Consider the following 24,994-nt stretch of genomic DNA (forward strand, 5'->3'; position numbering starts at 1 on the left):
AATACAATTACTATTATTATGCGATAAAATTCTCTTTAATATGTCATTATCGATTTTATATCTAGCTACAAATATTTTTATAATATTCAAAAGTACATCCTATTTATATTATTGTATCCTTATATAAATTTATAAACTAATGCTAATATTACAAACGAACATAATTGAATAGTTTTCCGGAATAATTTCTCGGTTAATGTTACCTATGGTTCCAAGATGGCGGCTCGTCTGATTCCAGCAAGGAAACAGTGGGGACGCACGTTCTAACCTAACCTATTCTAATAATTTTGTTGCTAATAATTATGGTCATTTATTAGAATAGGTTAGGTTAGGTTAGGTTAGAACGTGCGCCCCCACTGTTTCTCTTCTTCTATTTGCTGGAATCAGAGACGAGCCGCCATCTTGGAACCATAGGTAACATTAACCAATTTTCTATATTCAATATTAATCTAGGAAAGAATGCTGGAAAAGGCGGGGGAATTCAGTCATTTATACATTTAAATATCTGTTGTTAAGTTTAAGTTTTATGTACAGAAATACAGAATATTTCATAATATAAATCAGTTTTGTTTATACAGAATATTTCAGTTTTGTTTTGAATTATTTCTATTTGAATTTATTGAACTACATATAAATTTTTATTTAGAATATTACGTTCGAGTGAAATTGTCTCACTTTGTTTTTATACTGGTGATTGGTTTCAGTATACGGTAGTTCTACAAATTACTGAATCGTTTTTTTTTCTTTTTTAGATAAAATTTATCTAAAAAAACCGATTCAGTAATTTGTATTAATCATTAGCAGTTTAGATAGTAATGATTCTTTTTAATTACCTTTATCGTAATATTAACATTTAATCGAAATATTTCCTAAGCTCTAAACGTAGGGTTGGATAGAATTTTTGTTCGCGCAAGATTTTATGGATTCATTGTTTACTATGACGTTTGTGTTTCCTTTCAGATTATACAAAGATTAAATGTATTTTCATCCATTATTTATCCAGCTTGTATTTGATCGAGGAAAGCCATCTTTAATATAAATTCAATATAAACGTTCAAAATAGTAATTTAGCATGAATGTATTTTGATTTTTCGTTTGTTATCTGTCTGAATTTTATCAATAAAAAGAGAGAGAGGAGAAATTTATGCTAAATAATAAAACTATGGCTCTGAATATTTAATCTGGATAAGTATAGTAAAGATTATATTAATTTTTTTTTCTAGTATTTGATTTGCAGACTTTTAATATGTGGTTAGTTTGTTGGAACAAAAATTATTTTTCTATTTATCAGTTGACTTTATATGAAATATTAAAACTTTTTCGAAATTTTTATCTACTAAATCGTGTGAGAATTTTTTTTAATAGCTGATTTAGCCGAATTAATGTTTCTCAGTATGAAATGTATATATTTTAATATGCAGCATTAGCTTTAGATAGAACATTTATCAGTTATATTAATATATGTTCATCAAAAAATTTATTTACATCGATTAATAATAATTGCGAAAATAATTTAAAATGAGAAATTTTTGAAAATATTTCTTACATCTAAGATATATATAGATATATATATAATTTCTGTAAGTAAATTCGAAAAAATACTATTTATCTAGAGATAACAGGAAAATCATCTATATAAATTTTCATATTTTCCGTATTTCCGTATATTTATAACAATAACATTTTACAACAACAACTACCGCTACGTTCCCTAGCAATGTAATTTTTCATCTCTCGTATTTTCCGTCCGAATTGATTGTACTATGTCTGTAGAATTTTTGAGAATCATTTAAAGAGAATTTTTTAGATCAATCAAAGTTGTCAAGTTAAACAAGTTTCTAGTTAAACGAACGGAAAATAGCCAATCTCTTTTAATACTTAGTTGTATTTTCAGATATTGTCACTCTCGTTACGATTGATTTTATCGATTCAAATTTCGGCTTATTCACTTTTTTAAACCGGAATTTAAGACGAAAATTTTCACTAAAAATTCGTTTATGCATACATACATATATATATATATATATAAAACTAATTTCACTTTCTACGATCGAGTTAATGTTAAATTAATTATCATCGTTCTATGAAAAATCTGAACTTCCTGATTGACTAAACCGAATTAAATGATTAGTCGATGTTATTACCGTTTAAATACTTTTATTTTATAAAAGAAACGATAATTGGATTTATCAATAATTAGCTAATATTCATAATAAGAATTATATTCGATAGGATAGAATTAATGTATGTTTTAATAAAACGCACGTCCTTATCGACGTAATAAAATTAAAGGCAGCGTTAATAACATCTGAAAATGGCATTTCTTTTACATTTATTGTTAGATGTGTTTCGTTTTAAAAATGATTACTTTCTAGTTCTGTTCCATATCGAGTTCCTTCTATATATATGCGAACAAAATCAAAAATTGCAATCTATACAAATGGTATTAGATTTACCAGTACATTACTCCGAAGAAATCTGGCATTTTCAACTTGGTTTTAAACGACATTTTTATTTCAATTGTAAAGTAAAACGAATCGTTTTAACTAATAAAAATTCTTTTTTACCGCAATAAAATTTTTATTAAATTTAAACGAGAATTTAATTCGGAAAAATACATAATAATAATAATAATAATAATATATAAAGTAAAAATTCTACTTTGATATTAATTCATAACTGCGATCAAATAATAAAGGTAGACGGAAGGTCTCTCCATTAAAAATGATAAATTACTCACACATATACTTTAATTTAGACCCCGGCAATCCGGGTAATGAATTAATCAAATCGCGTGTGTGTTTTATTAGAAATTTTTCGACGTGTTGATGTAAAAATATAAACAAAAACAACGAAACGTAATAAATTAATACGAGTTACGAAGTGTAATATTAATAATGTCTTCCTCTTTATATCATTAAACTACATTAATTTAATGATGCGAATACATCGAGAAATTCATGTCGATTAAAGCTGGGAAAATTTAAATCTGCTGCAAAATGACTTTCGCGTATATACATTATGCGGAACGCAGATTATCTTTATTAAAAGAAAAGCGCGCTAATTAAAAATTCTGCGCTTAAAAATCGAAGTAAAATCGAACGGTCGTCTACGGATATTAATTTTCAAACAAATTAAAATGTACAGTAATTAAATAGGAATTTAATTTGTCGAGAAAATAGTTGGGGAAAAACTTAATAATACTTTAGCTTATCATGGCGTTTAGTTTTGTAATCCGATTTCTGAACTTATATAATCGTGCCTGTCACCATTAGGGGTGTAAACACTTCTAAAATTTCTCTCGGTACCGATAACTTTGGGAAGAAAGATTTTTGTCGAAAGTCTCTTATCAAAATTCAACCGCATCACCGATACCCGGATGCTGATAGGACGAGACGACTGACAATCAACATGGAAGGCGTTGCCAGGGCAACACTGGTATGTCTCTGTAGGATGAGAGGTATCATTATTGGATTGGAGTACGTAGAGAGCTCATGTGTTGTCGTCGACCGATGTGTTATCTTGCACCCGGCTAGCATTTACAAGGACGGTATGGGTTAACTCGCTCCGATTAGTCATAGATTGACTCGAACGTAGGTGATATTGAAAAAATCACCGCTGACAGGTAAGACAGAATATTTGCTCTCCACCCCCGCTGCTAGGCTGTTAATGGGATATTCCCGTTTGTAACAGATAAGTGGGATCATGTGACATAAGCAGCATACGGCGATGTGTGGGACGATGATAAACCGAATGTTTACAATTTTTATAAGCCAAACGAAATGTTTTGAAAGTATTAAATAATAAACAGCGTGCACCTTCCTTCACTTATTACATTTACGTTAAAATTTTGTAATTTATATATATATATTCTGGCTTAATGTAGATATACGAAGAAATCAGCGGTTTTATGCATTTGAAAGTTTTTCTAATTTGGCGCGGAATATACGATTTGTTTAAAAGTGTTGTTTGTTTACTGAGTGAATTGCGTCAGAATTTCCATTAAATTTGCAAAATGTAATAGTAATTTTGAAAATATTCTGTGGTGTTCGGGAAGAGAGTAGTTGGCAATATTTGTTGAAGTAATAGCCTCTCCATCAAACGCAGATTTACGCGAGTTTCCGCTTGGTTTCATTTCCACTTTCCGTTTTCTTAAACCATTTAGACTTGCAAACGGTTTTATTTGGTGGAAAGTATCCTTATTAAATTTCTTATATTCAACAGTAAATGCCAACGTATTAATTCTCAAGCCAAAACAAGTGTTAAATATTAAATGTTGTTTATTTCTATTTTCTGCGTGCGAATTTTATTGTCTTGTTTCTTGTGTAGATAACGTATTTGCAAAGTTTTTTTTAATTGGGTGTTCTCTGTGTAGAAATGATTAAATTTCCTATTGTTTAATATGAACGATATTTAAATTACTGTTTAATTTTTTTCGATAAAATATGATATATTAATTATATAAAATGTACTAGGATTAATAAATTGAACAATTACTGTCTCTTTAAACAATCTTGTGAAATTATACAATATGTTGCCATTCTATTCTGTACATTTTTGTTCATTATTATAATTATCTTTATAGTTGAATTTAACATTATTTTGTCTATTTGCTAAATTACATCTGAAATAATTTTCATTAATTCATGTGAATTAAAGAAAACTTTAAATGGCTAATAAATATAAGAATTTAAAATTAAAAAATATATATATATGTATATATAATTACCTGTAGATTTTTTTTAAATTTTAAAATTAATCTAGAAAGTTCGTTTTTAATTTACTAAATTTAAAATTTTTGAAGTTATATGGATTTGAATTACTACTACGCATATTACTATACCAGCTGAAATATACAAAATAAAATTAAAAATTTTTTACTTTCTGAATTTGCGTAGAATTTCGGACAGATTTCTCGAGATAAAAATTGTTTTGATGTATTCAAATTTATATTATTATAATAAAGATGATATATTAATAATTCAGATAAAATTTTTTCTACCTTTTGATAACTTTATAGCTTTAGACATATATCAAATATAATTAGTTTTTACTGAAATAAATCTGGAATAATATAAATATACTCGATGGATCAAAGCCAATTATTTTAAAAAGAAAATAAAATAATTTTGTACAAATAAAGTCCAAGTTATATGGCATTTAACATTTAAAACTTTTATTTTTGAAGATTTTAAAATTATTGTCATTTCTTTATAAATATAACTAATTTTTATTTGATTTTTACTGTTAATCACTGTGTAAAAAATAAGTGGCGAATACAAAAATTATTACTTTGCACTAATAAGATTTTACGTACGTGTAGGGATTGTCTGTCAAAAATTTTGAAATATATTTTATGAAACTTTTCATTGGAATTAATAGCATTAAATCATTTTATTTAATATATTTTTATCACTTAATTTGATTTTAACTCATTTATGAGTTTATAAGTTCTGTTTTTATTATTACAATATACTATATTAATTTGCATTTGTATATATTAGTCGTTAGAATTTGTCATTTATAATATCATAGTAAAAAAAATGATTTTATATCATTCAGCCAGTTTTTGCTATTTTAATTAGACTAGTTGTAAAAAAATAAAATTAATCTCAAACTGGTTAAACTGTAAGTTTGTAATGAGTGTAGTATTAGAGTTTTATAACATGAAAAAATATTTAGTCATATTTTTAATTTCATATATCAGTAAAAGGAATTTAATGTATAATTAGAAAATTCAAGAAAGCAGAATAATATTTAAGAATAATTTCAAATAGCAAAGATATTCACATAAATAGAATTAAGATGTAAAATACAGTCACGGTATAATTACAATGTAAAGTTTGCGGGCATCATAATCAAGCCTTTTAATCATTAAGAATGCTTATAATTTCCACACATTTTAATTTGGATGTAGTAATTTTGATAAGACTATTGATTCTTTATTGAAAAAATTGTGTTTGTTTTTTTTGTTTTTTTTTTTTTTTTTGTATGCATGTAAATGTAGTAGTCTGTAGAAGTTATCTTTTAGAAGTACAGTTCATATAACACACGAAAAACATAAATATATAACCTTTCCAAATAAAAAGATTTTTAAGTAAATAATAATATGTTTGTGAAGCTGATTTTAGAAAAATGTGATTTGAAAACTTTTATAGCCTAATTCATATATTTTGAACTGACAATAAATTAGATTAGTATAAGATAGATTTTGAAATTAAATATTTATGCATTTTTAAAACTGTTTTTTTTGTATATATTTGTATTTTGACTTTAATTCACAGTTTATTTAATTATTTACTTGACATACATACTTATTGATTTAAATAATCTGAAAACTTGAAATTTTTTTTTTTAGATATAAATTTAATTATTAGAGATTTGAAACTTTTTTAAGTCTGTTTCAGAAGGGAACAAAAATTTTCTTCTATATTTTATTTTTTCTCTCTTGATTGATAGGAAATTAATTTTTATTTTCAGTTATTAGATTTTCTAAAATTGACTATGATGTTGGTTCATTGGGATTGAGTTCAACATTAAATTTTTTACGTTTCTGCCTCTGTGCAAATATAAAATAAAGATAAAAGAATTTTTTTTAAACAATATGATATTTGGTATTTTGTGATATTTAATATCACATGCATGTAAAAGTCTTTGTTCAAATATTTAAAATATTCTGTTTTTATGTAAATTAAATTTGTTACTCAAATAAACAACTTGGAAATTCATGAAATAACTAACTTTTGTTTGGTTTTTTTCCTTTTCCAGTATTTTACTTGCTAGCATTTAATGTCAGTTTTTGATATTCTTAAAATGAATGTTTTTTTTAAAAATAAAAGATGATGTAGCTACATGTAAAAACTGCCTGTATTCTTGTACAATCAATAGATTGTTAAATAGACTATTTTAAATAATGTTGTATAATATATATATATTTTGAAACTTTTTAAAGATATTGCTGCTGATGATACAGTTTATGAAATTATCTTAATTTATGATCAGTGAGAATTTGCTTTACAAATACAGTTGAAAGAAAGGTTGAATGTTAAAGTAAATTATTTCACTGTGTTAAATTATCAAAATTAAATTTTCAAAAAATTACATACGTCGACTAGTAGCTGTGAATGTTTTGCAAAGGACTTAATCATTTGCATGATAGAGAGAAATAAATGTTTTCAATTTAATTATATCTTGTGAACTATAGTAATTAAGTTAATTTTTTCAAATCACTTTTTAAGTCATGTAAACTATACTTATTAAGATTATATCTTTATAAAGAAATAGCAACAAAATTAACTAACTATAGGACAGATTTTAAAATATAAAAATTTATTTAATTTGAATTATTAATGGCTTATTTTTTTTAAAAATATGTAATGGATGGTTTTAAATATTTTAATGTATAAGCACATTAAAATATTTATATACGTAATAATTATATACATAATAATTAATATAGCTATAAAAATATGTACTCTTCAGTAAGTGTTTATATTCATAATTATTATTATTTATTTTTATTTTTTATTTTTATTTTTTAGTCATACTAGGACGAACCCATGATGCGGGAGTACAAAATCAAAACATAACATTTACAACAAAACTAATATACAAATACAATACATAAATTTTACAGAGAAACTGAACATATACAAAAAATAAAGAAATATATTACACAAAACGATAACATTATATATTTAACCAAAATATATATATATATATATATAAAAGAAAACAAATGTGGGGAGAACTATCCGAACAAAGAATACTATATAAGTAAAAAAGTAATCACACCCACCTAAAAAAGAAAAGCAAAAGAGTTAAGCAGTCACGTCTAACAGCGGATAGACTCCCAAAAATCCCTTGCAACGAACACACTTTAAAGAAAAGAAGCGAATGCCACCTTTCGGTCAAATCAAATATTTTAATATGCAAATTAACACAAAATATACGCCAAACTTCGTACAAAAAGTACACTGAAACAATAAAACAATAATAGATTACCTAAAAAATAATTTAATTTTTTGAACAAAATTAATTAAATCAAAATTACATTCATTACCAATGAGGGCCAAAAACTTATCAAACTGAATACTAGGAATACCAAAAATACTTTCACGTATTTTTTCTAAGTTTGTACATCTAGCTATCACGTGAAAAGCATCCAATGGCAGATCGCCCTGACAATATATGCAAATTTCTCTGCGATGGTTCTGTAAAAAATTAAGGGAATTACATCTGATTTGCATTATCGTGGAGCAAATATTAAAAGAGAGATTATTGTTATAAATCAAGCAGTCGAAGAAAGATTTGTTTAAGTGCTTATACCAAACATTATAAGAACTTACATTAATACGACGATTTAAATCAAAGATAAAGTTGTCAAAATAATTTAATTTCAAAGTAGCGCAACAGTGATAATTATTTAGCAATTCATCAAAATTAATACCGTTATCAGCACAAATTTTCCTTAAACCTTTGGACCACAGCAGATCCCTTTTATTTAACACATAACCTAAACACGTTCTACTCCATCGCTTTTCATCCAAATCAATAGTCCTAAAGATCCAATTCAAACACTTATTTAGTATTGTAAAAGACAAAGGTAATAGCGAACATTCCATAAAAATCAAATATCTTGGGGTACAACGAGGCAAACCAAATAATCTTTTAATAAAATTAGCCAGGACCGGATCCAACTCATCAGATTGATAACCCCAAACCTCGGCAGCATATAACAAAGATGATGTGACAATTGAATTAAAAATCTTTAAACAATCTTTTAAATTACGTAGTTTAGCCGACCTACACATCTGAATAACTCTATCAGTTTTAATAAAAGCATTCCTTTTCACAATCTGAATATGGGATTTATAATTTCCGTTAAATTTAAATACAACACCCAAATATTTATATTGAGAAACTACCTGAATCACATCGTTTCTAAACCACCATTTGTCCGACTTAGCAAGTTTACCACCGTTACGAAAAACAACAACTTTAGATTTCATAAGATTCAAACTCATGTTATTTTCTAAAAGATATTTGTCCAAAATATTAATAAATCCTTGTAAACCTCTAACAGAGTCGGCTATCAAGACTATGTCATCTGCGTAAGCCAATATTTTGATACCAATGCCATTCACCTCTATACCTTCATAGTCAGAATTAGTTATTTGTTCAATTAAATCATTTAAATATATACTAAACAATACCGGACTTAAAACAGCCCTGTCTAACCCCAGTAGCAGTAAAAAAAGACCTAGAACAAAGACGACCCCATTTAATCTTTACATTAGACTCACTATATAATTCTGTAAGTAAAGAAACAAATTTAAAACTAATGCCATATTTCAAAAGTTTTTTCCACATTAAATTTCTATCCACCGTATCAAAAGCTGAGGACAAATCAACAAAGAATGCATATACTTTTCGCCTTTTCCTCATTAAAGTCTTAGAAATAAGGGTATGCAGAATAAATATATTATCTACCGTAGAATATTTTTCACGAAAACCGGCCTGATTCTCAAATAAAATATTGTTCAAATTTAACCAAGTAACCAACCTGTGATACAATATATTACAAAAAATCTTTGAAACACAGTTCAGCAGTGAAATTCCTCTATAATTACTAGGGATTACTTTAGAGCCATTTTTATATACCGGACATAAAATAGCACTGCCCCAATCTTTTGGGACTGCCCCCGTTCTCAAGATTCTATCAAAACTTCTGAGCAGTATCGGAAAAACACAATCCATTCTCCAAAATTCAGAAGGTATACCATCAACCCCAGGCGCAGAACCAACCTTAACTTTACTTAAAACATAGCTCAATTCGGAATCCATAATGTCTACATCCAAAATTTCATCAGACCAACTTAAACACTCATTGAAAACAGACAAATCTACACTATACGGAAGTGCAGAACCATATAAGGAATAAAAATAAGTAAACCATTCCTCCAAAGAAATATTCACTTTACTATTATAATTTCTAATTTTACACAAATTCCAAAACCATTTATTATTTTTACGAAAGATATCCGAATTCTGAACCGTATACAAGAACTTTTTTTTCTTAGCTACACAAATCTTTTTAACCAAACTACGAAATAACACAAATAATTTACGATCCGATTCTAAACCACGTTTCTTAAACGCTCTCCAAGCTCTATTTCTGTTACGGATCATTAGGCGACAATCCAGATCAAACCAATTATTAATATTTAAATAGTCCTTAGGTTTAGAGTTCATATTATGCAAATTAGCTATTTCAACAATTACTTTACTAACACTTGATAGAGAAACCGAATCACAATCTAACAAATATTTCTCAAAGTCTCGCACAAATGTATTCATAGTCTCACAATTCCAAAAAATTCTTTCGTAAAAGCTGCCCTTATTAGTCACCTTAAGTTGAGCAGGATTGTCCAAACATAGTACTATAGGAAAATGATCCGATAAACAACAATCATCAACAAAAAAAGATTTAACACAACCCCATACACAGGAAGTTGTTAGACCAAAATCAATAACCGATGAACCCAAACTAGACACAAACGTATATTCACCGGCTTCATCACCCAACATTCTACCATTCAATATTATTAAATTTTTATCTATACAAAACTGAAGCATCTTTTGCCCTCTGCTGTTCACAATAGCATCCTTAGATATTCTGCTTCTTTTAACATAATCAATACCAAAAACATCACCAATGTAATCAGGAATAATATTTTCCGCACCCATCCGAGCATTAAGATCACCCAAAATAATTAGGTTAGAATCTTCATTAAAATGAAAATTAATTAAAATCTCAAAAATTTCCTGCCAATTATGCTCTTGCATATACACAAAACATAACAAAAATTCACCCGTAGGTACTATAATATTAATCAAAACCAAAAAATCATCTCTATAAATTACTTTATAACAAAAACACACTTTTATAAACAACAACCATCCAGCCTTGAATCTACCCCTACTACCATCACGAAAAACATCACCAATGATACAATTATAATCCGATAAAACTTCAAAATTACTATTATTACCTTTAGCAGAATACCAAGTTTCAGATAAAAAGATTACATCAAATTGCGATATATATTTCCAAAATGAATTCGGCTTATTTTTGATACCGGCGCAATTCCACGCCACGATAGAGGTAGCCTGGATTACTGGTTGCTATGAGGAGACAACAATAATTTTCCCCAAATTCTCATCATATCCATATTTTACTCCATCAATAAATATTTTATCATAGGATAAACGAATACTATGAGCACCTTCTGATTTCTTCTGTCTTCCAAACACACGTATATTCATAATTAGTTATTAAAGAGAATCAATTTTTGAAATCAAAATTGACTCTCTTTAATATGTCATTTAGGATTAAATTTTAATAAAAGTGAAAAATTTTAAGAATCTATTTATTCTATTATTGCTAATTAACAATTAATTTTAGTTTTATTTATTTTTAATGATAAAATTATATAAATTGTCAATTGATTAAAAATTTTTTTTTGACATTTGCAGTCAATTAAATGAAATAATAATAAAATAATTTTAGTATTATTTATGAAACATTACAGTGCTGTAAATGATAATTTTTATTTTGTTCCGATGTTGAAATATTTGAGAATGGTGCAGTGGTTCAGATGCCTAAACCATTGCACCATTCTGGAGTGGCAAAGGTACAATGTTAAGTCTACAGCAGGGGTGGCCAACAAGTCGATCGCGATCGACCGGTCGATCGCGAAGCCAATTTTGGTCGACCGCTCGCGATGTCTTTACTTTATGTGTTACACTTGTAACTGAACGCAACGCCTGAACGTAACAAGCAAACGCGACAGTATGCATGCAGTTATGACTCGACTCATAGAAAAACACAGCCATTTAGCTTGAATATTTGGTACTGTCATGCGGTAGTTTCTTTTCTTTAGTACATGTATTAACAATATTATTACTATTTCTCCCATTATTATTAAGGTAATAAAATAGATTCCAAATCTGTCTTTATCTGTAGCTAATTCGAATTAATAAATATTGTTAATAATTACTCATGTTGTTTTAATTCCCCTGGATGTGAGTTTTTTGGCTTGTTAGATAATTATGTTGTTTTTTACGTAGGTAGATATACAGAGTGTTTCAGAACGACGTGCACTCCCGCGATCGATAGATTAACAAAGAATAAATCTAAAAATTTTATATCATTCTTTCATGATAATCTTCAATCAAATTATCAGCCATACTGTACTTTTTCATATTTACGAACAAATAGTACCACAACTTATACATTGCAATTGATAAAAAAAAAAAAATTATATTGCAACTTACTAAAAATCGATCTTGAAAGATTTTTTTAGGTACCGCCTGTACGGAATGAACTGGTAGCTGCAAATAGCAGAAGTTGGGTCTGGAAATTTATTTTTTTATGAGCCTTATATCTCGAAAACTTAATAAGTGATTTAAAAAATAGAAAAATAGTTTTGAATATATTTTGCTTATCTACCCATAGCTCGCAGGAGTGTACCTCGTACTGAAATACAGTGTATAAACATGGTATATATTGCACACCTCCCCTCTCCACTTAGACTATGCCTATGACAACAAGTCGGTCGCGACACATTTTTAAGATAAAAAGTAGATCTTATGTACACGAAAGTTGGCCACCCCTGGTCTACAGGACAAACATGTTGGGCAATTGTAAAATCTGTTGTGACTCCCATAGCTCTTCTTGTGACCTACACTTTGAGAACCGTAGATATATAATATAAAGGAACATGTGAATTATTCCAAACAAACGAGAAAAACTATCACATGACCAAAAAAGCTAAACAGAATAACTATCAAATCTCAACAAAAGCATGCTAACTAATGCTAACAAAGAAAAATTAAGTGTTAATTAGTTTGCTATTTAGAAATGACTGTTCTTTAGAAAATAATTTATTTCAAATAAAAAGTACAAAACGAGCATTTTTTAATATTATACAATAACAAATACAGTATAATTAAAAGCATAATAATTGAGAAACAACAGATAATAGCAGCAAGACAATCCTGATTCTTCCCTCATGCCATTCTCCCACCTAAAACAAATTTGAACTCTTCCACTACTGTGAAGATGACTTCCCACCACTAAAGCCTAGCCTGAGGGATAAAAACAATTTTGTATCTAGATACATAACAAGAAGAAATTTTCAGAGTTTAAAGAGTTAACATTAAGTATTTATAACAACATTGTTCACCATTATTTTGACTGTTAAACAAAATTAATTTAGTTAATCTTCTGCATATTTTTTATTTTTTTTTTTTTTACTTTTTGAATTATTCTTTTCATATAATCAATAATTTTATCATAAAGTAATCTATTCAAAAAATTTAAAAAACCAATGGGATCGGTAAAATTTCAATTCTAAAAACTTTAAAATCCAAGTAAAAAGCTACTCTTTAAAATCCGACTTCGAGTGAGTTAAGAAGACAAAAAAAGAACGAAAAGATGCTATACTGGAGGTTACCAAAACTCAACTACCCACTGATGAGGCGTTGCAAAATGCATTTGGGAAATGGAATTAATAAAATTATGAAAGTATAGCATCTTTTCGTTCTTTTTTTGTCTTCTTAACTCACTCGAAGTCGGATTTTAAAGAGTAGCTTTTTACTTGGATTTTAAAGTTTTTAGAAATAAAGTAATCTATTTATCTTGATTATCACACTAATTACAATATAATTAGCTTATTTTTAATTTAACCATCATTTTCTTATTTAACATTGAGGAACATGAGCAAAGTCTAGATGTTGAAGGTTTGCTACCCTCAACATCTGGATAGCCAACTGAAATAGAAGTTATTCTAGCTCAAGGCAATGAAACTATGTAGTCAAGAAAGTGGAAAAGAAAAACCTTACAGGGTTAGAGAACGCAACTGAGATTGGAAGTAGGAAGTCATATGAAGAACATGTTCTGACAACAGTGGTTGAAGAAGTCGTCATTGATTCTTCTCAAGAAACACAAATTCTTGATATTGCCGAGGCTTTGGAATTGGAACTGTTCAGACATTACAGCAAGATGTTGATCTAGACTTTGTATTGGATTTTGGGGGTGAGATTGAGCCGTCATTTTTTTTGCCACAAATTCAAGACTCCATCTTTTCAAAATAATCCTGAACCCAAACATTCAATAAACTTATTTTGATCTTGGACTGCTCATATGTACTCAAGTTATTTGGCTTTACATTTTGAATGTGAGAAAGTAGGTAGTAGAAACATTTTAGTGGCTGTTGCCATAATAAAAAATCAATTAAATTGAAATGGCAAACAATATTTTTACAATTTAAAAAATAAGATGAAACCAAATCATAATCAATTCTTTCATACTCAATTACCAGAACAAAACAGTCCTTTTTCTTTTTTTTTTGCAGAGATGATCTTTTATTAGAGGCTAAGCTTCTGCAAAATTACAAATACAGAGACAAATACCTACAAATATATATGATAGAATGTTTGTCTATTGGTCTGTCTGTTCTCTTTACACTTATAAAAGCTTTTTTGATCAATCTGTACCAAATGTTTCATACTCATTCTCTACGATTCTGTGGAAAATATAGGCTATCATCAAATTCTTGATACCCCCATTCCTCCTCTTGATTTCATTTCTTTGACACTTTGTAATAAACATAACAATGACAGACTAAAATAATCAAACTTTTAATAAGGTTTTTTTTTTCCCAGACAGTGCTGACTTATCTGCTAATATGTATTATGTATGTGAAATTATTTTCTAAATTTAAAAAGCCTTATTTACTATTACTTTGTCAACATGTTTATTTACTCATATCAAAAATAATTAAATATTTGATTTATAAAATCTGTGAAATGATAACATTTATAATAAATTATTTTAAAAATTTCTCTTATGTTCTGCTAAATTATCAGTTAAATAAAAAAAAAATCTACAATATTTTCTACATTAATTAAAATTGAAGAAATAAGATAAAAATGCCTAACCTCATTTAAGAGAATGATACTTTGTTAAATTTTTACACAATACTGTTTTGTTGTAGCAGTTCTTTTTCCATACTCTCCTTTAACTTTACATGGAAATGATCTGGGAGTGACAGAAAACTAAAAATAGGCTTTAACAAGTGGGGACTAATTTAGTAGTACTTTATTTTTAAAATACAAGCAGAAAAGTGATATTTTTTTTTGTAGAAAGTTTGGTTTGGACAAAATGTATAATAAAATTTTGACTACTAATCAAATATTTATGAAAATTAATGGATAGATTTAGAATATCATAACTATTTGGAAATAAAAGTAAAAAAAAAATTTTTTTTATTTATATACATTACTGAAATAATGGGATCAGTACATCATTGGCATAACATACAAGCAAAGTTCATTATTTATATTATCAATTTAAATATTTCTGTGAAAAAGTTTAACAGCATTGTGTGTGTGTGTGTGTGTGTGTGTGTGTGTGTGTAACATTTTGGTCAAGATTGTTTTAAAATATGCAAGATAATATCAAATTTATTTAAAGCTAGATAATTTAAAACTTTGATTAAATATATTTAGCAATAAAATGTATAATGTAAAAAAAATATTCAAGAGAAGATCTTTATAATTTTTTTATGGTTTACAGCATTTTAAAAACAATATTTTCATAAAATTTTCAGTTATAATAATTTAAATCACTATATTATTTATTAAAGTATCATGATTATATAAATTGGCATTTCATAAATATAAAATTTTGTTTATAGGAAATTTTAAGCTATTTTTCATATGATATATCTCAATTAAAATTTTTTAATGTAATAAAAATTCAAAACTTAACATTAAAAAAATAGAAATATATAATATTCAGTTAAGTTTATTTATCAGAATGTAATAAATTAAATACATTAATTTTTAGAGATGGAAGGCTACAGGAAGGAGATCAGATTCTTGCCATTGATGGACAACCATTGGATAGTAATATCTCTCATCAGCAAGCTATAAGTATATTGCAGCAGGCTCGAGGGTTAGTTGAACTGATAGTTGCAAGAGGAGGAATACCAACTGATCATCCTGTTAAAGATCAAGATCACTTGCAAGCTTTAGGTGAAGGAGCAAAGGAATCTGATATGGTTGTAAGTTTAAATTTTTCTTGCTCAATGTGAGTAAGTAATGTAATCATTACTGCTATAATGACAAAGATTTATCAGCTTATATTTTAAATTAATATGCTTACACTCACTCTTGTAAGTTTTTTGTTACATATAAATTATCAGTTCTGAATAACTATAAAATAGTCAGTTGCTTTATAGCAACTGTCATTTTATTAGCTTTCAAGCTAAACAAGTCATTATTTGGCTTGAAAGTTAATAATAGAACAATTAAAAGAGCAGATTTAACTAATGAAACATTAGACTATTATATTTGAAAGCTATTTCAATACATAAACTAATTCAATTTAAATTCTTATTAAATTTATATCATTATATCATTCACAGGATTACTGCAGGCTAAAGTGAGGCTAAAATAATCAGTTGTTTCAGAAATACTGCAATTGTAACATTATTTAAGTGCAAATTATCAGCTGGTCTAAACACAGTTCAAAAATCTGGTGCTGTTTGATAATGTTAATGTTATAAATTTGATATGAAATATGGTTATTTAGTTATTTAAAATGAATAGTAAAATTTTAAATACTTTCTTAAACATTATTGAGATATATAAGTGATTAAATAAAATTAATTTTTATATTTTGAATAGAACAACTAGTACACACTTAAATCATGTGATAAAAAATTAAAAGACCATTTAAATATATGTTGTTTACTTAGTTAATAAATTGATTTCAACAGTTTTAGCCAAACCAAAAATCTGTTTTCAAAGCTGGTTTTAAACAGGCAGAGAAAACAGAATCTTTATTATGATTTCATTTTGTTTATCTTTTTTTGGAAGTAAAATATGCTTGTATTTCATATGGTTTCACATAAAAATGTACTATCAAATATATTTGTAATTTCTCCTAAGAAAATTTCTCTGTAATGTTACAATTTAACATACTGCACCAATTTATTGTCGTAACTTTTTTAAAGTAATGCTACATATCTTTTATATTTTCAATTTGTAAGTTAAAATTGATGTGAAAACCAGCAAGAATTAATCTTAAAATGATAGTTTTCAAATGTTGTTTCTTAAAAACAGATTCCAATGTTTACCAGCCTTAAAGAAACACTGACATCTTTTTGGTGAGAATAAAATATGATAGAGATGTTTATGAATCTTGGTTAATAATACTCACTGTAGAATTTTATTAATGTTAATAAAATACAATAATAAAAATTAATTCTACTGAATTCAATTTGGTTTTGAAACTGGTTTGTCACCTGATGTTTAAAAATGGGTTTTTACTGAAATAAATTAGTCTTTTTTTTAACAAAACTGGTTAATTGATTTTGAGACTTTGAGTTTTGCCAGCTATTCAAATTCAAATAGTTTACTTTTGATGATTGATCATTTGAAAATTTAAAAATATCTAATTTCTTATTACATTGAATTGATTTACTATTACATTTAATATTTTACTTAGCATTATAAAATAAAACATATTGAAAACAAGGTCCTTAATTTTTGAGTAAATATACAATAATAAAATGGTTTAAATTGTGAAATAAATATGCAAAATGATAAAATTTTTATTTTTTGTGAAAAAGCTAACAACTGAATGGGCTCAAGTGGAAGCAGTAGATTTGATAAATGATGGAAGTGGATTAGGATTTGGTATTATTGGAGGAAAAAGTACTGGTGTAGTTGTTAAAACGATTCTTCCAGGAGGAGTAGCAGATAGGGTAAGTTAATGAAATACTTTTTATTTAGAGTTATATTATAGAAAAATAATAATTTAATTGAATATCATATAACATAAGCTGATTCGTAGATGAAGTTACGGAACTTTAAAAAGCCATAAATTGCACAATAACTATTGCTATCTTTCATTTTATATTTTGTTTATAACATAAATATTTTTAATGTGAAAATTGGCAATTAAATTTCAGAATTAAATTATTTTAAAGGAATTTATATAAAGAACAAAATGAATTTTATTGTTCAGTCACTTCTTTGAATAAGGATGGGTTATTTAAATGTCCTTTAACTAACCTTATACATGTTGAACTCCTATACATGTTAAAAAACAGATTATAACTTGCTAATTTTTAATTTATTATTAAAGTCACAGTATGCTTCTGAAGATGTTTTAATCAGAAGCAGATAAAAGAAATTTATGTTGTTTTCAATGGTGACTTCTATTCTTTTGAATAGTATAATAATATAGTTTAACCAAAGTAAACAAAAAACTGGAATACATAGAACATTGATGAATAATTTTTTAGGAGATTGGAAAACAAAAATAGGAGAAAATAAGTTTGGAGAATCATTAAAAATTATAGATAAGAACATTTTAATGATTATATATATATATTTTTTTAAATATATGATACAACATTATAATATATTTAAAAAACTAATTCTTGATAAAAAAAAAGTATCTTTGATATTTGTTGTCTATAAGCTTTGTCTCGAGTTAAAGTATGATTTTCAGTGCCTAGAATGCTTTGAACAATCACTTTCATTCATGCTGTGTGCCTATAAAAAAATTTTTCTTATTAGTATTTCATGTGCCTCAGCTAAACTTAGTACAGCTTTGGAATCATCATTTCTCTTCCTTTTCCTTTACATTTCTGGATGTCAGGAGGCTCTTGCACAGCTTCTCTACTTTTTCTACACTATTGGTTTGTAAGTGATTATTCATGAGACATAGTTCTCAAAGTTCTTTTTATATAGAGAGTTTATGCATAGTTAAGCAGAGTGCAGTGGGAAGAGACTGCAGTACAGAAACAAAACAGCACTTTACGATAACACAGATCTATATGAATCTAATGTAAACAAAATTGTCAACAATAAAATCTTGTGGGGGGGGAAGATGGGGCAAGGACGATAGAAAAGTGTGAAGAGAGGGCCGTGAGCGGTAAGTACCGGGCAGAGATAAGAATGCCAAGATAAGCTTTTACAAAATGTGGGCCTAGGCCCACAGAGAACAGTGTGGGTGCTCCAAATTGGAGGTGACAGATGAAACCCGACAATTACAGTACACTTAACTAAAACAAGAACAAAATGCTCCTTCGAAGGAGAGGTAGCACACAAACACCAACTCGGAATGGACGAAAAACACCACGAAGCAAACGCCGTTACATGGAATTCCGAGTAAAGCACAGGTGGCAGATGAACATAAACTGACGAACCACTGTCTTGGGGGACCCTGAGTACTATGTAGGACTTACTACAGGTTCAGGGGTACAAGAAAGGTCGCGTGATGAACATTCCCCAGATGAGAACATAACATCCCCAAAGTGGGAGAACAGAGCCCGATAGTGAAGAGGCGCCCGACAGAACACTCGGTCCCGATAAACCGAACACAATGAGATAGCCTTTAAGAAGCCGAACGTGGGTGCAAAGACGAACACCCGGTGAGAGCCCCAGGGCTCGACATAACAGAACAATACCACGACAATACACGAAAAGCAAGCATTCGCGACAACCTTTGCTGACAAGTTCCCATCTTGGGAAGGTCCTGGGTGCCATATCGGACTTACAACCGGCACAGGATTACAAAAAGCCGCGTGTAGATCTATGTGGCAGGATCAGAGGAGGGACGCCTACTGGAGCGCTGGTTAGTACTAGGATGAAAGTTCGGAGATGTGATCCCTGTGTTGTAGATGAAGGTCTTGAAGGCAGTTGTTGTTTTCTTGTTGAAGAGAAAGTCCTTATTCTGACAGGGCCAATGGAACCCTTGGGAGTACATGACACTTTTCAGCTGGACACGGTGGGTAGAGTACACTGGGCAGTGGAACAGTATATGTTCTGGTGTTTCTTTCCCCTTCTTGCAATCACACATTCCGTTGCCTTTGTTCAAGAAACGTTTAAGGTAGTGTTTAAAGCCGCCATGCCCAGTGATGAACTGCGTTGTATGGAAGTCAGGAGTGTAGTGGTTCGCTTTGTTCCTCTCTTCGATGGTTGGGAAAAAGTCAAAAGTGCTCCTTCCCGTAGAACCAGTGGCCCACCTTTCTTGCCACCTACTGATAGTGAATTCGTGGAGCTGAGCTTTGACCCAGCTGAGTGGGACGAAGGAGAAGGTAGGTTCCGCTATATTACAGATGGCCTTCTTTGCTAAGAAGTCCGCTTTGTCGTTTCCTAGTACTCCGGAATGTCCCTTGGTCCAATGGAAAGAGATGTTAATGTTTTTCTTTTCCAGCAAGTTGGTCATAAGCGTGATGTCCTTAATAAGTTTTAGATTTGTGTTTAGTGCCTGGATCTGATGGAGCGCCACCTTACTGTCGCTAACCAAGGCTATCTTTTCCTTGGCTCCTTGTTTAACTGTCCTCTGGACGTATTTCAATGCGTTGGAGATTGCCAGGCTCTCGGCTTGATTGATCGTACAGAATGGACTTAATTTGAAATACGCCTGATGGATCACCCTACTGTTGTTGTTGAGGTGCACAAAGGCAGCCCCTACACCCATTGGGCCTTTCGACCCATCCGTGTAGATAGTGGTGCAAGTCTTCTCACGAATCCCAGAGTTAATGTCCACCACTGGGGGCACGGTGGCGGGGTGCACTAGACTGTAATCATTATATTTATCGATACCATTTTTGAGAATGTTTTCAGCTATGGTTTTAATCTGAGGCGGAGTAGTATTGCAGGTGACCAGGTGAGAAGGGAAGTGCTTGAGTTGGAATAACCAGTATCTACCAGCCGCCTTGAGGTCGAGAGGGATGGTGTTGGCTATCACTTGCAGCCCACTGGTCGGGGCCGTCCGATAGGCCCGACACACAGTAATGAGACAGCAGCGTTGAATTGTTTGGAGTTTTTTACTGATTTGTTGCCTACGGGTAGCATATCCCCAAACCTCGGCGCCATACAAGACAGCCGGCTCGATCGCACAATGGTAAATAAGAGAAGAACTTTTGTGGCTGAGGCCCCAAAGGTTCCTGCTAATGGACCTAAGAGCGTGCGACATGGTCACCGCTTTTTGCTTTACATAGTCCATGTGGGGCGACCAGGTCAATTGGCTGTCGACTTGTATTCCAAGATATTTGATTATGTCTGTACACCTGATTCTCTCATTCCGAATTTTTATTGATGGCTTTTTATTGAGCGGTTTCTTCCTTGGGAATACGATACAAGCACACTTATTGGTGTTGATGATTAATTTGTTTTTGACAGTCCAGTCCTGGATGTTGTCCAGCAGGGAATTCATTCCGCTTTGAATAACTTCTTGATTCCTGTGGTTCATCAGGATAAGGGTATCATCTGCAAACCCTATGATTTTGGCTTTCAAGTTGGAGTGAGCCTTATCCTGGATGTGAAGAAGACCATTGTATAGTATTATCCAAAGTAGGGGGCCCGAACTCGACCCTTGGGGGCATCCCCTAGTAATCTGCTTGATGACCATCTTGCCAGTTGGGCCCAACTGTGCTTGCCGGTGCGTGAGAAAGCTTCTATAAAGCCCAAGGATGTTAGAAGGGCAATTTATGTTTTTCAAGGCCAGAATGATGGCCGGCCACCAGGCATGGTTAAATGCCCCCTTAAAGTCTATGGCTACAGCCAGAGTATGTTGGTCTTTCTTCTTAGCCTCCTTTATGCTGTTGATTAGTTCCTGGAGGGCCAAATTTGTACCTTTCTTTTTTCTAAACCCATACTGCAGAGGGTGAAGGGTGTTGTTGAGTTCTGAATGATGTTGGAGCCTCCTAGCCATAAGGGAATCCAAAATTTTCCCCATTATCGATAAAAGCGAAATGGGTCGGTAGTCATTCGGGGTGTTTGGCTTGTCGCATTTCGGTATCAGCCTAATTTTTGCCACCTTCCACCTGTCCGGGAAGTGTTTCATTTGTAGGCATTTGTTATAAATTACCAGGAGGTGGGCTGGGATTGCCCTAAGAGCCCCTTTCGCCATTTGTCCGGTAATTTCGTCTGGACCCGGCGCCTTCCTGTTGTTTATTTTCCTGAAAAGGGTGGCAATTTCTGTCATTGAAAAATTTTTGTCAGTGATTTGTTTATCCTCTGTCATGCTGCACGTCCTGATGTGATCGTGGTACTGAGTGTCTTCGCTGGGGTTATCGTCAGGAAAGAGAGCATTAAGAACATAACTGTAAGTTTCCTCGATGCTTTTGGTATAATTCCCGTCTTCCTTTTTGACCGAGCAGGGAGTGTGTGCAGCTTTTGTTTTGTTAAAGGCTATATAGTACGGTATAGTCCATGGCCCTTTCTCACCCACCCTGTTGCAAAACTGTTTCCAAGATTGTGTTCTCGCCTCATTTATGGCCTGTTTGTACACTTTTTTGATTTTTAAGTATTCCTGACGTAGGTCCTCCTTACTGTTTCCGTTAGCCTTCCTGTAGCCTCTTTTTGCTTTTCTTGTTTTCTTCCTCAGATCCTGGAGGTGCGAGTTCCACCAGGCTGTTTTTGTGGTATGAAGTCTCTCCTTAGTGGCTAGCCGATATGCCATGTGTAAGGTATGGGTTAATTCTTCAATAGCGTGGTCCAGCTCCCCAGTGGTTTGGATGTTGATAAGAGGGTCAGGCTTCCAGAGAGTTTTGACAAGTCTTCGTAGAGAGTTTATGCATAGTTAGCAGAGTGCAGTGGGAAGAGACTGCAGTACAGAAACAAAACAGCACTTTACGATAACACAGATCTATATGAATCTAATGTAAACAAAATTGTCAACAATAAAATCTTGTGGCTGAAAGTCAAGTATGGTGAAATAAAGACCTTACCTTACCTTATGCCCTCATCACTTAACTCCGGGACACAAGAAATGTTAGTCATTGGAAACACATGTCTGCATGAATCCAGCCATTTGTCTTGAAGTTATTTTAATAATAAAATATTTATCTAGAGAACTAGACTTTTTTGCATGGGAAATTATACATCAAAATGTTTAATTATAAATAAATGTTAAATAAAATATGATAGAAAAGTAGCTTAAATAAAAGTAGATGGGATACTCGTGTTTTGTGAGATAGAGAGAAATTAATTTTTACAATTTTTTTATTATTTATAATGATGATAATAATTCATTGGGTTTTTCTTTTGGCTTGTTTTATCCTATTGAGAATAGATTTTACTAATTTATTTGTATAATCTGATTATGTTCAGTTTTTTACAATGTCTGTACTGATCATCATTTTATTGATACAAGCAAGCCAGGCAGCTTGTGTGTTTGATGAATTCTTCTGTTTGCTCTCCATGATTGTTCTGTTTACTATGGTTTTTTTTTTTTAAATCAGTTTTCCTTAAATTTGTACATAAAAATATATTAAATGAACATAGTAAATTGTGTTCATTTTAACTGGATTACAGGTGTTAGTTGCTATTTTTAAAAAATATTCTTATTCTTTTTTAAACTGGTTGTCACAGCAGCTAACTAATTGTTTAAGTAGGCAATATTTCTGACATCCTCCCACCTAAGTTGACGTAACTATTGAAGTCAATTTACAATCTTTAACAGTAACATATGTCTGTAGTGATACCGTGTCAGAAAATTATGTCTCTGGTGTTTAAGAGCATTTGTATTTCAAGTATGAGCCTATCAAACGTTTACACCTTAGTCTGTTGGATTGTTTTGTCCGCTTACCAAATTTTGAAAACCAGTTTTCAAGGACCATTCTTCCTCTCTCAGAATTTTCAACTGGTTTGGCTTCTGGAACTTCTTGATTTGAAGAAATTTTTAATGGGTAGAGTGACTGAAGAGCTCTGATTTTTTTTTTTTTTTTTTTTTTTCTTCTCCTTGGGTTTTAATTCTAGCATGATGACTTATTCCATTTACACCAGGTAATAATTTGATTATTGACTAAGAGGTCACATTAGTCTTCTTATATCCTTCATTGCTAACAAGTACAATGTCACCAACTTTAAACACTATTGTTATTACTACTCTTCCTTGGTTTGTAAGACTGTAGAACTCCTAAATATTCTATTCTGAATTTCCTTTTGAATGCTTTATGAACATTTTTATATATAGTGTAATCTGAGTTTTAGATAATGTGTGTCTACCTTGGTATTAGCATCTAGCATGATCATTATAATTTTTTTCAGAAAGATGCAGGAGTTAATGGGGTTAAATCTGGATCAGCAGACACAACTATAAGAGGTTTATTGTTTAGAATCACTTTACAATTGCATATGACAGCATACATTTTTTTCAAAATTTAAGCTAGCACATCCAAGAATCTTTCTTAAAACTTGTTTTATCATACCTATAAGTCACTCCCATCAAGGAGTTGCTGGTGGAATAAACTTCCAAGTAATACATTTTTTTTTTTACTTTGTTGCAAGACATATTCAAAGTCAATTGATGTGAAGACATTATTAGCTCTTATAAAATTTGTACCATTGTCACTATATACTGTTGTAGGTTTTCCTCATTGAGCAATAAAATAATGTAAAATCTGTATGAAAGCTTCTGTAGACAATGATGATACAAGCTCGAGATGAATGGTCAGCACATGTGAATAGGCAAACTCAAGCTTTTCTTTTATCCTTCAATATTAATGGGTCAGCAAAATCTAGTCTTGTAGCATTTTGGACTCTGTCAACTGGTGGAGGTTTGGATGGTGGATAATCTTCACAGAATATTATCTACAAACAACACCATAAAATAGAATGAACAGTCCTTTGTCCACTAAGTATCCAAAACTTTCTGTAAGTGAGCATAAGACATGCCAACATGTGCTAGTCTTTTATGTTCATTCATCACTAACCATTTAACAATTGTATGTTTCCCAGGTAATATCACAGGCATTCTAAATTCTGAAGTATCCTCTCTCTGATACACATTTGTACATGCTTTAATAATTGCTTCATCATAAAATGGCTTAAGAGCTTTCAGACATTTATCCTTTATTCCTTCGAATGATTCCTTTTGTATTATACAGATGATAACTTT

The 24,994-nt window shown here is 30.3% G+C and overlaps 1 protein-coding gene across 1 annotated transcript in view; it reads left to right on the top strand.

The window, feature by feature from the left end:
• Positions 1–24,994, top strand: part of LOC136984324 (multiple PDZ domain protein-like) — a 120,908-nt gene that overhangs the window by 33,699 nt on the left and 62,215 nt on the right. Inside the window, exons 6-7 of the mRNA XM_067281257.1 lie at positions 15,917–16,133; positions 17,706–17,840. Of these exons, the coding sequence (XP_067137358.1) occupies positions 15,917–16,133; positions 17,706–17,840 (352 nt within the window). The remainder of the gene's footprint in view (positions 1–15,916; positions 16,134–17,705; positions 17,841–24,994) is intronic.

This window comes from Centruroides vittatus, unplaced genomic scaffold, assembly GCF_030686945.1.
Source record: "Centruroides vittatus isolate TY-2023 unplaced genomic scaffold, ASM3068694v2 contig_913, whole genome shotgun sequence".
In the NCBI taxonomy this organism is placed as follows: Eukaryota; Metazoa; Arthropoda; class Arachnida; order Scorpiones; family Buthidae; genus Centruroides; species Centruroides vittatus.